The sequence below is a fragment of the Nomascus leucogenys genome, chromosome 14 (assembly GCF_006542625.1).
Source record: "Nomascus leucogenys isolate Asia chromosome 14, Asia_NLE_v1, whole genome shotgun sequence".
In the NCBI taxonomy this organism is placed as follows: domain Eukaryota; kingdom Metazoa; phylum Chordata; class Mammalia; order Primates; family Hylobatidae; genus Nomascus; species Nomascus leucogenys.
Window position 1 is genome coordinate 10954413 of NC_044394.1, and position 12144 is coordinate 10966556.

General features: G+C 39.2%; 1 protein-coding gene across 1 annotated transcript in view; it reads right to left on the minus strand.

Moving 5' to 3' along the window:
• The window catches only part of MED13 (mediator complex subunit 13), a 125660-nt gene that overhangs the window by 27491 nt on the left and 86025 nt on the right, over window positions 1–12144 (minus strand). The window contains exons 16-17 of the mRNA XM_003278495.4: window positions 10294–11210; window positions 756–917 (exon numbers count right to left, since the gene is read on the minus strand). Coding sequence (XP_003278543.3) covers window positions 756–917; window positions 10294–11210 — 1079 coding nt within the window. The remainder of the gene's footprint in view (window positions 1–755; window positions 918–10293; window positions 11211–12144) is intronic.

Consider the following 12144-nt stretch of genomic DNA (forward strand, 5'->3'; position numbering starts at 1 on the left):
TATTTTCATTGACCTGCATTTTTCACAGAATATTAGTTTTGTAATGAGATTTAAATTATTTAGCCATTAAAAGAGGGGAAAAAACGAAAACATAGGCAAGTCTACTACTTTCATATGTAATACATTCCAAATCCATACACAAAAGTCAAAGATTTCAAGAAGTATTATTCCAAATATATTTGAAAAACTCCAATTACAGCCCACCTTTCAGAGATAATCTTCAATAAATAGTTCAAATATTTGGAATGGTATTTTCATCACAGCTGACAATAAATCCACATACCTATTATGAGAATTCATTTGCTACTCTGGTCACAACCAGCAAATTTCTTCTTTGTTGTAATTCTTTTTAAATGAAGACCTTAGGGCCTTTTATCACTAGTATAACCCTCATTCCCCACTCCACCTCCCTTTTTCATTTAATTTTGTAAAATAATTTATAACAAAAGTATTTTTTTGCCTTTAAAAAAAAAATCTTAGCAGTATGTCCCTTTCTTCATGTAAAATCTTGAGGGAAAGCCCCTTATGTGTAAGAACAGTCCTAAGAGAAGCCACTCCTTTTGAAGTGGAGTTGGAGAGTTGAGTAAGCTGAATGTTGGAAATGGTGGGAAAAAAAAGCTAGGATTGGACCACAGTGGCCTTAAGAATATACCACAAATATATTTAAAGAAAACTAATGCGCTTATTCTAGTTGGGCACAGAAATCTGAGGACTGATATAAAATCAGTCATTATATATCACTATAAATTACTTACCATAAGAGCCTCGGCCAGCCATTTTATGAAATTGTTGCCAAGTGAGAGGACCCTGAACACCCCAAGGTCTTACTGTTCTTTTTTTCTGAATGGCATCCTGAAGAACTGGCTGAAGAGAGAGGAGCATTCGAAGTATATCCTGTGAGCACTGCATACTCACATCTACAAGCATTTTAAAAAAAAACAAGCAATTAAGAATTGCTATTGCCAACACAAATAAAATTTTAAGATAATACAAAACACATATAGGGAAGTTCAGGTCTTCATCATCAAGAAGATTAAACCCTTACTTGTGCAGAGAATTGCATTAAGTTCTATAAGATGATCTGTAGAAATGGTTCTTCTAGATACTTACAACCAAGAAGACACACAATAAAAAGTTACTGTAACTTATTTCCATAAAAAGTCATTCTTTAGCTGATTAATCAATTTATAAATTCATCAAATAAATTTCTTTCTTTTTGCATTTATGTTGGCTGTTTTGGTGCTGTAGGTATTTTACCAGAAAGAAGTCTGCCTCACACTGAAATTATATCCCATAATTAGCACTACTATGGTAAAGTGAATAAAGACTGGTTATAATTATTAAAGTTTAATTTGAAAAAAAAACAGTAGACTTTAACAATTCTAAAATACAGAAATTATACAGTAACTTGCTCACACTGCTAAAAAGTATATTATTCATAAATATTTTATAACCTTATACATCTTAAATATTTATAGATTATCAAATTATGACCTGCATTTCTGACCAACTATCAGAATGGGTATGAAAGGTGCTCCTCATAAATGTCAAATGACTCAAGGAAAAAATCACTAAATGATATTGATATAATAAATGTGGCCCCCAGAATGGTCCAGTTGTACCACTAAACCTGTTTGAGCACAGTTATATTAAATCATTCAATTTTAATTCTTTATTACCTTTGCCTAATTTATAGTTATTGGCCCCAATTTCCTATACCTAAAAAGCGTAGTGGCTGGGCCCAGTGGCTCACACCTGTAATTCCAGCACTTTGGGAGACCAAGGCGGGTGGACTGTTTGAGGTCAGGAGTTTGAGACCAGCCTGGCCAACACAGTGAAACCCTGTCTCTACCAAAAAATATAAAACTTAGCCAGGCATGGTGGCACATGCCTGTAATCCCAGCTACTCGGGAGGCCAAGGCAGGAGAATCGCTTGAACCCAGGAGGCAGGGGTTGCAGTGAGCTGAGATCATGGCATTGCACTCCAGCTTGGGTGACAAAGTGAGAGCCTGTCTCAAAAACAAAAACAAAAGTGTATGGAACTAGATAAAACTAAGTTCCAAATACAACACTTAATATGTAATATGCTTAAATAAACTTTTGTATACATAGAATACTATTTAGTAGATGAAAATGCTAACAGGCCGGGCTTGGGTGGTGGCTCATGCCTGTAATTCCAGCACTTTGGGAGACTGAGGCAGTCAGACTGCTTGAGCTTAGGAGTTCACAGGCAGCCTGCGCAACATAGCAAAACCCTGTCTCTACAAAAAGTTAGCTGGGTATGGTACCACATGCCTGTGGTTCCAGCTACTCAGGAGACTGAAGTGGGAGGATCACTTGAACCCATGAGGTCAAGGTTACAGTGAGCCACGATAGCATAACACTGCACTTCAGCCTGGACAACAGAGCAAGACCCTTTCTCAAATAATAAATAAATAAATAAATATGATCAGAAAAAAATACCTATCAAGTACTATGCTTATTACCTGCATGACAAAATAATCTGCATGCTGACCCCCAGGGCACACAGTTTACCTTTTACTTATATAACAAACCTGGCACATATACCCATGAACCTAAAAGTTAAAAAAAAAGGAGTGATCATGGAGGATAATCAATCAATAGAAATAAACTGAAAATCCAGAAATCAAACCTCATGCTTATGATAAATTGATTTTCGACAAAGGTACCAAGACAACTTAAAGATAACATTTTTCCATAGATGATTGTGGGACAACTAGATATCCACATGCAAAAGAATGAAGTCAGAACCCTTTCATATACTATATACAAAAAATTCAGAATGGATCAGAGATCTAAATATAAGAGCTAAAACTAAAAAGTTATTTCAAAAAAGTAATAGGAATAAATTTTCAAGACCTTGGGTTAGGTCCTGACCTAGACACCAAAAGCACAAGCAACAAGAGAAAAAATAAATTGGACTTCATCAAAATTAAAAATGTTTGTGCTTCAAAGAATGCCATCAAGAAAGTAAAAAGATTTCACATCCTATGGAGATATGAAAAAAAGGAAAGTGAAAAGAAGCTGAGTGTGATAGTAGGCCCCTGTAGTCCTAGCTACTTGGGGAGGCTGCAGTGGGAAGATCGCTTGAATCCAAGAGTTTGAGACCAGCCTGGGCAAAGTAGCAAGACCCCATATCTTAAAAAAAAAAAAAAAAAATGAAAAGACAACCCAGAGTATAGGAGAAAATATATGCAAATCGCACATGTGATAAGGGCGCTTATGTCCTTGTATCCAAGATATATAAAGAACTCTTAGGATTCAACAATAAAAATACATAAAAACCTAATTTTAAAAATGGGCAAAAAAATCTGAAAAGTCATTTCTCCAAAGAAGATATACAAATGGACAACAAGAACACGAAACAATGTTCAACATTATTAGTCATTAGGGAAATGCAGATGAAACCACAATGAGATACTACTTCACACAAAGTATCACAATGAGATATTTTGATTATAAGATGACTATAGTAAGAAAAACAATGTGACAAGTATAAGTGAAACCCTCATATATTGCTGGTAGTTATGTAAAATGGTGCAGCTCCTATGGAAAACAATCTGGCAGTTCCTCAAAAGATTAAACAGGTCAGGTGTGGTGGTGCATGCTTGTAATCCCAGCTACTGGGGAGGCTGAGGCACAAGAATTGCTTGAACCTGGGAGTCGGTGGTTGCAATGAGCCAAGATCGTGCCCCACTGCACTCCAGCCTGGATGACAGAGCGAGACTCTGCCTCAAAACAAAACAAAGGCCAAGCGCAGTGGCTCATATCTGTAATCCCAGCACTCTGGGAGGCCGAGGCAGGCAGGTCACCTGAGGTCAGGAGTTTGAGACCAGCCTGGCCAACATGGTGAAACCCCGTTTCTACTAAAAATACAAAAATTAGCCAGGTGTGGTGGCAAGCACCTGTAATCCCAGTTACTTGGGAGGCTGAGGCGGGAGAATTGCTTGAACCTGGGAGGTGGAGGTTGCAGTGAGCCAAGATTGCACCACTGCACCCCAGCCTGGGCAACAAGAGCGAGACTCCATCTCAAAAAAATAAAATAAAATAAAGATTAAACAGAATATGACTCAGTGAGTCCACTTAAGAGTAATAAAAATATGACTCAGTGAGTCCACTTAAGAGTAATAAAAATATGTCCATATAAAAACTTGTACACAAATGTTCATGGGAGCATTATTCATAATAGCCAAAAAGTGGAAAAAACCTAAATATCCATCAACTAATGAATGGATAAATAAAATACGGTATCTTCACACAATGGAATATTATTTGGCAATAAAGTACTAATATGTGCTATAGCATAGATGAACCTTGAAAACATTATGGAAAGTGAAAAAAGCCAGTCACTGAAGACCATACAGTATGTAATTCGATTGATATGCAATACCCAAAAGCGGCAAATCTAGAGAGACAGAAAGCAGACTAGTGGTTATCTATAGCTAGGAAAGAAGGCTGGATGGAAAAAGGGAGTGACTGCTAATGGGTAGGGGGTTTAATATGAAAATGTTCTAAAACCCACTGTGTTGATGACTGTCCAACTCTGCATACTAAAAAGCAGCCAACTGTACATTTTAAATGGCGGAATTGTGTGGTATTCTTAATTTTTGTTCAGCAAGTATGTATTTTTTATAATTAGAACAGAGCTTTTTCTATCTTCAACAAAATTAATGTTGTCATTAAAATATACAAACTATACTGGCTGGGTGCGGTGGCTCATGTTTGTAATCCCAGCACTTTGGGAGGCTGAGGTGGGTGGATCACGAGGTCAGGAGATTGAGACCATCCTGGCTAACACGGTGAAATCCCGTCTCTACTAAAAATACAAAAAATTAGCCAGGCGTGTGGTGGGCACCTGTAGTCCCAGCTACTGGAGAGGCTAAAGCAGGAGAATGGCATGAACCCGGTAGGCGGAGCTTGCAGTGAGCCGAGATCACGCCACTGCACTCCAGCCTGGGCAACAGAGTGAGACTCCGTCTCAAAAACAAACAAACAAATAAACAAAAAACCCCAAAAAAATACATATATATACAAACTATACTTTGTAGACTTTTAAATACATTCAAACATACCTTCTTTCAAGATGTTAAAACTAAATAAACAAATCCAAACATCTATTTTAATATCCTGATCATCTACTGTGTTCACTGTTCTAGGTGTTTAGATCTGTTTAGATCATAGACAAAACTCTTTGCCTTTACACAGAACTTTGCAGAGTGTACTTAATGGGGGTAAGAAACAACAATTAATAAATTTTATTATGTTAGAAGGTAATAGTCAACACTATGGAAAGAAAGCAAGATGGAGAACAAGAAGAAGGGTTTGCATTTTTATAATGAGAAGATGATATCTGACAAGATTTAAAGGAGACAGAGTTATCCACATAAGTATCTGGAAAACGAGTATCCAAGAGGGAGGAAACATGCCAAGGGCTCTAACGCAGGAGCCTGCCACCATTTCATGATGCTGCTATAATTTAATCAACGTATTCTAATATTGCACATTTGTGTTTTCCAACATTACTTTTTTTTTCTTGAGACGGAGTCTCTGTCGCCCAGGCTGGAGTGCGGTGGCGCGATGTCTGCTCACTGCAAGCTCCCCCTCCCAGGTTCACACCATTCTCCTGCCTCAGCCTCCCAAGCAGCTGGGACTACAGGCGCCCCCCCACCATGCCCGGCTAATTTTGTGTAGTTTTAGTAGAGACGGGGTTTCACCGTGTTAGCCAGGATGTTCTTGATCTGACCTTGTGATCCACTTGCCTCAGCCTCCCAAAGTGCTGGGATTACAGGCATGAGCCACCGTTCCCAGCCCACTATTTGTTTTTAATACTGAAAATTTTTAATTGAAATATCAAGGCTTTTGTTTTCTCAAACTCCTGGTCTCAAGCAATACTCCCGCCTCAGCCTCCCAAAATGCTGGGATTACAGAGGTGAGCCATGGTGCCCGGCCCCATTTCTCTCTTTCTTGTACTAAATTATTTTCTTTGGACAAGTTGTTAAGAAATTCATTTTCAAGTCTGCAGCTTTCTGTTTACATCAGTGCTTACTGTTATTCAAAAAACATATATCAGGTAAAGCTCAATATTTTCCATTATTTGGCAAACAAGTTGGTTCTTAAAAACAAAATAATTATAAGGAGTGCCACTAATCCTCCTGCTGCTGTCATTGCCACTACTAACATCTGACTTCTTACTATATGCCAAAAACTGCCTCTTTTTTTTTTCCTTCAGACCGAGTTTCACTCTTGTCGCCCGGGCTGGAGTGAAATGGCAGGATCTCGGGCTCACTGCAATCTCCAAAACTGCTTTTTTTTTTTATTATTATTTTTTTTCACACCAAGTTTCACTCTTGTCGCCCGGGCTGGAGTGCAATGGCAGGATCTCGGGCTCACTGCAACCTCCACCTCGTGGGTTCAAGCAATTCTCCTGCCTTAGCCTCCCGAGTAGCTGGGGTTATAGGCATGCGCCACCATGCCCAGCTAATTTTTGTATTTTTAGTAGAGATGGGGTTTCACCATGTTGGTCAGGCTGGTCTCAAACTCCTGGGTGGCTCATGCCTGAAATCCCAGCACTTTGTGGGGGGCCAAGGTGGGCGGATCAACTGCTCTGTTTTACATGTATTATTTCATTTGATTCTCTCAATACTCTGTAAAGTAAATCTATTATTGACCCTATTTTAAGAAATCAAGGCACAGAAAGGTTAACTAACTTGGCCCAAGGTAGCAGGTAGTATATAGTGCTAGAGTCATGTTTCAAACCCAAGCAGTCTGAGTCCACAGCCTATGTTCTTAACTACTCTATATGGCTTAAAATAATCTTTCCTTTTTTTGAATACCTATGATATTTATTTGTATCTTTCCCTTTTTAAATCTGGTCCCTGAGAATAATTGAATAATTGGTCCCTGAGAATAACTGGATAAATGCTGATACTATGTCATATAAATGAACTTAATCACTGGTCCACGTGTTGTCCTCTTACATTTCAAAAATTTCCTTTAATAATAAAATGAACAACTGTAATCTCACTGCCCAAGAACTAGAACATTACCAAAAATGATCTTATTAAATGTTTCTCCCTATCCTATCTCTTGGTCATTTTTGGACACGTGAAATTTCAAGAATTAACCAACATCCTCGATTTTATGTGCATGTAAATAATACATTTAGTTGTGCTTGTTTCAAAACTTCATTAACGGCAATACATTAAAGAGGTATTTTTAAAGGATATCTGACTATATGTAATCTTCCGGGACTTGTTCCCTCTTCCTCTCCTCAGTAGTATCACTAAGATTCATCTATTTGTTATATATAACTGTATTCATTTTCAGAAGCCATATAACATTCCATCTGAACTATCATGATTACTCAACCCTGCATTACATGGCCATTATTTTCTTTTTGAGAAGAGTCTCACTCTGTCAAATAGGCTGAGTACAGTGGTACAATCATGGTTCACTGAATCCTCCACCTCCTAGGTTCAAGCTATACTCCCACCTCAGCCTCCCAAGTAGCTGAGACTACAGGTGCATGCTACCACACCCAGCTAATTTTTGTATTTTTAGTAGAGATGGGTTTTGCCATGTTCACCAGGCTGGTCTTGAACTCCTGGGCTCAAATGATCTGCCTGCCTCAGCCTCCCAAATGCTGGGATTACAGCCATAAGCCATATCTGTCAATTAAAAAAAATTCCTTTCTATAGGATCACTCCCCACGTACCTTTAATAAAATAATAATAAACCTCTCTTTTAACCCTATTATGCAATTTCTCTGCTATTTACAGCAAAAGTCCCCAGAAAATTGTCTAAGTTTGCTTCTCATCCCGTTCTTTTGTGAACCCACTCCAATCAGATTGATTGAAACTGCCTATCAAGGTGACCACCAACTTCTATGTTGTCACATCCAATAGCCTGTCTCGGTTTTCACCTTAATGTATCGAAGTATCATCACTTTCTTCTAAATATTCCCAGGCTGGGCATGGTGGCTCACACCTGTAATCTTAGCACTTTGGGAGGCTGAGGCAGGTGGATTGCCTGAGCTCAGGAGTTCGAGACCAGCCTGGGCAACACAGTGAAACCTCGTCTCTACTAAAATACAAAAAATTAGCCAGGTGTGATGGCGTGTACCTGTAGTCCCAGCCACTTGGGAGGCTGAGGCAGGAGAATTGCTTGAATCCGGGAGGTGGAGGTTGCAGCGAGCCAAGATCGCGCCACTGCACTCCAGCCTGGCGACAGAGCGAGACTCTGTCTCAAAACAAAAACAAACAAACATCCCTATACTTGATTTCTAGGATAACATACTCCCTTGGTTTTCCTCCAACCTCCTTCTCAATTTCCTTTCCTGGTGCCTCTTCTCCCTCCCCACCTCTAAATGTCAGCTCCATCCTTGTACTACTCTATCTACAATTACTCTATAGGTTATTTCATCCAGATCCACAGCTTTTCATAATGATAACTCACACACAAAATTTTTCAGTCTCCAGACCCAATCATTCCTCTGAGTTTAAAACATATTATCTCCAAATGTGTATCTGATTTACTCCCCAGTGTTTCCCTCCTCTGTAGTTAGTACTACCATTCACCCAAGTGCTCAAGCTATTATTGATGCCTCATCTTTTCTTACATGTCTATTGGCAAACCCTGTAGGTTCTACTTCCCAAATATACCTAAAACCTATGACTTACATCTCACTGGCCTCTTATCTTGTTTAAGCTACCATCATCTTTCACTTAAGCTACTGAAACTGCCTTCCAACTGATTTATCCTGCTTCTGTTCTCACTTTCACTACTTCCAAACCCCAAGGCTATTTTCCACACAATAGCAACAGAGAGTCTTGCTCTGTTGCCCAGGCTGGAGTGCAGTGGCGTTATCTCAGCTCAACATAACCTCCGCCTCCCAGGTTCAAGCAACTCCTCTGCCTTGGCCTCCTGAGCAGCTGGGACCACAGGCGCGCCCCACCATGCTGGCTAATTTTTGTATTTTTCACCATATTGGGCAGGCTGGTCTCGAACTCCTGACCTCATGATCTGCCCACCTCAGTGTACCAAAGTGCTGGGATTAGATGCGTGAGCCACCGCACCCGGCCATTTTTTTTTTCTTTTAGATGGGAGTTTCACTCTTGTTGCCCAGGCTGGAGCGCAGTAGCGCGATCTCGGCTCACTGCAACTTCCACCTCCCGGGTCCAAGTAATTATCCTGCCTTAGCCTCCCGAGTAGCTGGGATTACAGGCACCCACCACCAAGCCCAGCTAATTTTAAATTTTTAGTAAAGACAGGATTTCACTATGTTGGTCAGGCTGGTCTCGAACTCCTGACCTCAGGTGACCTGCCTACCTCGGCCTCCCAAAGTGCTGGGATTACAGGCATGAGCCACCGTGCCAGACTGAGAGATCTCTTAAAAAACAATCAGAATAAGGATCATGTTACTTTCCTTGTCAAAACTGTTCAATAGCTTCCCATCATATTTAGTATAAACCACAAAGGCCTTACATGGTCTGTAAGACTCTAAATGATGCTGGTGAATGGCTACCTCCTAAATTTCATCTCCTTCCAGTCTCCCTATCACCCGAAGTATTCCAGCAACATCAGTCACCTTAATGTTCCTCAAACATGTAAAAGCAAAATACTCCCTCAGGGTCTTTGCACTGCCTGAAACACTCTTCCCTCATTTAACTACATAGCTCATATTCTATGTTATGTAGGAGTTTGCCCAAATGCTATCTCCTCAGTAGTATCTTATCTGACCATACATCTAAAATAGTACATACGTGTCTTTTTCTACTGTTTTACTCTGCTTTTTCTTCAAATTATTTCTTACTATCTATTATATGCTTTTTTGTTTATTTCCTATTTTCTCCACTAAATTATAGATTCAAAAAGGGCAAAGAATATGTGTGCTTTGTTCAACAGTGAATCTAGGCTAATACCTGGCACATACAAGGTGCCCAGTAAATACTTAATGAGTGAAAGAATGTTGAATAAAGCAGACCACTAGCAATGTTACGCTAATAAATACATGGAATGTGCCTTTCATATTCCTACATAAGTATATAATTACAGATTTATAATAACCATACTTTTATTGGTGAAATTAAACTAAACTTCTAAGAAATTCTCCCTTTAAAAACGTCATCCATAAAGAGTTTTAAGTCCAACTTTAAATGTCTTTATTTGCTAAGTGGGAAATTGCCTTTATTACTTTTTCCTAAGAATGAAAAGCAAAGTCATACAACTAAAGGGAAATAAGCAAACAAAAAAGTATTTTATTAGCATACTTACCGTTTCTTTTGGACCAGGGGTGTAAGCATGAACTCTTCACAAGTGCTTCATCAACTTTTCCTCCTGACATATTATCCATGAACTGACGCCCATGTTCTAATGCAAGGTAGCAGTCATTGCAACAATCACGCTCTTCAACACGTACCCAATTGCTAATTACACCACTTTTAGGAAAAGGATCTTGGTCTGCTGCTCCAAAGGGTGAAAATAAATTAGTGCACTGATCTTGTAGCAATAATATCAAATCATCAGATAATTTTTCAGATTCCTTTAGTCCTCCATTAACATGTTCAGCAGAGGTAGCCCTGAGAGCTTCAAAACGTTTTTCTGCTTCTTTGCCACAGTCTGTATTGCGTCCTATGATATCTAGTTCATCTTCAAGAAATAATCCTGAATTGTTTCCAAATTTTCTGTTCATGACAGCACTGAAGCCACAGGTACACCTATATTGTGCTTCCTGCGTTGGATCTGGAATGTAAACTCCAACATCGGCACCCTTGATATTCATGTTGCAGACACAGATGCAACAACTATCGAAGTTACAGTCTTTAAACAAATTCATAACTGATTCTGAAAGGATGAGGTTTACATAAAGACTGTGTGCTTCAGGGATGGAAGGGACAGTTGCAGGTTCAACAGAATTAAGGGGTCTGCATGTAGATGGGGTAGAAGCTGGTGAATACAAGTCTGAATTTTCGTATTTGACTGAACCTTGAGCACTAGCAGGTCCACCAGCTCCACGAGGAGTCCGAGGAGTCCTTGGAGTCCTTGGAGTTGGAAACCGAGGGGTGGATGGAGAAGGAAGAATTCCTGCTCCGCTGTTACTAGGAGGTGCACTGCTAGGAGGCATCCCAAAAGAAGTATGAGTTTGAGGTGTATAAGCAGGGCCATATTCTTGATCCATATTACTTCCATCACTATCATCACCAGGGTAAAAGAAAATCAAATATATATATATATATAAAGGAACATATTAGTAATGTGAAATACAACTAAAAACGTCCCAAATGTTTTTCAATTACATAGAAAATTATGAAAGGACAAGTATTGCAAGAATTACAAGCACAGTCAATTCTTGTTTCTGGTTAACATATCTACTCTAAGTGATTGTTGTGCACTAAGGATCAATCAAGTTCAAAAATCATTAATAAGCACTGTATACGCTAATGCATACCTAGACATCCATATTTACTATCTATAAATTTTACTAGAAATACTTATATTTCCTTGATTCTACGATGCTACTGACTGTAAAAAAGAAAAATGATTTTAGAGATGCTCATGTGTAAAAAGGGAAAAACGGTAATTTTAAGATGCTACCACTTATAAGACATCTCAAATTCAGGTTTCTTTTAGCCTTGAGTTGAAACTGACAAAGTCAGAGATGTTAAAATGTGAAAAGTGTGGAAAATATGGCAAATGTAAAAATGGGAGCAATTTAAAATTGCAGCCCAAAAGAAAAGGTGCTTCGGAATACAAATCAAGCATAATAGTCTTAAGTTTCCTAATAGTTTATCCATACCCAATTAACCTTTTTTTTTTGTTTGTTTGTTTGAGACAAAGTCTCACTCTGTTGCCCAGGCTGGAGTGCACTGGTGCGATCTCGGCTCACTGCAACATCTCCCTCCCAGGTTCAAGCCATTCTTGTGCCTCAGCCTCCCAAGTAGCTGGGACTACAGGCACGTGCCACCATGCTTGGCTAATTTTTGTATTTTTAGTAGAGATGGGGTTTCGTATGTTGGCCAGGCTGATCTCAAACTCCTGACCTCAAGGGATACGCCTGCCTTGGCCTCCCAAAGTATGGGAATTACAGGCGTGACTCACTGCCCCCGGCCAATCACTATAATTGAT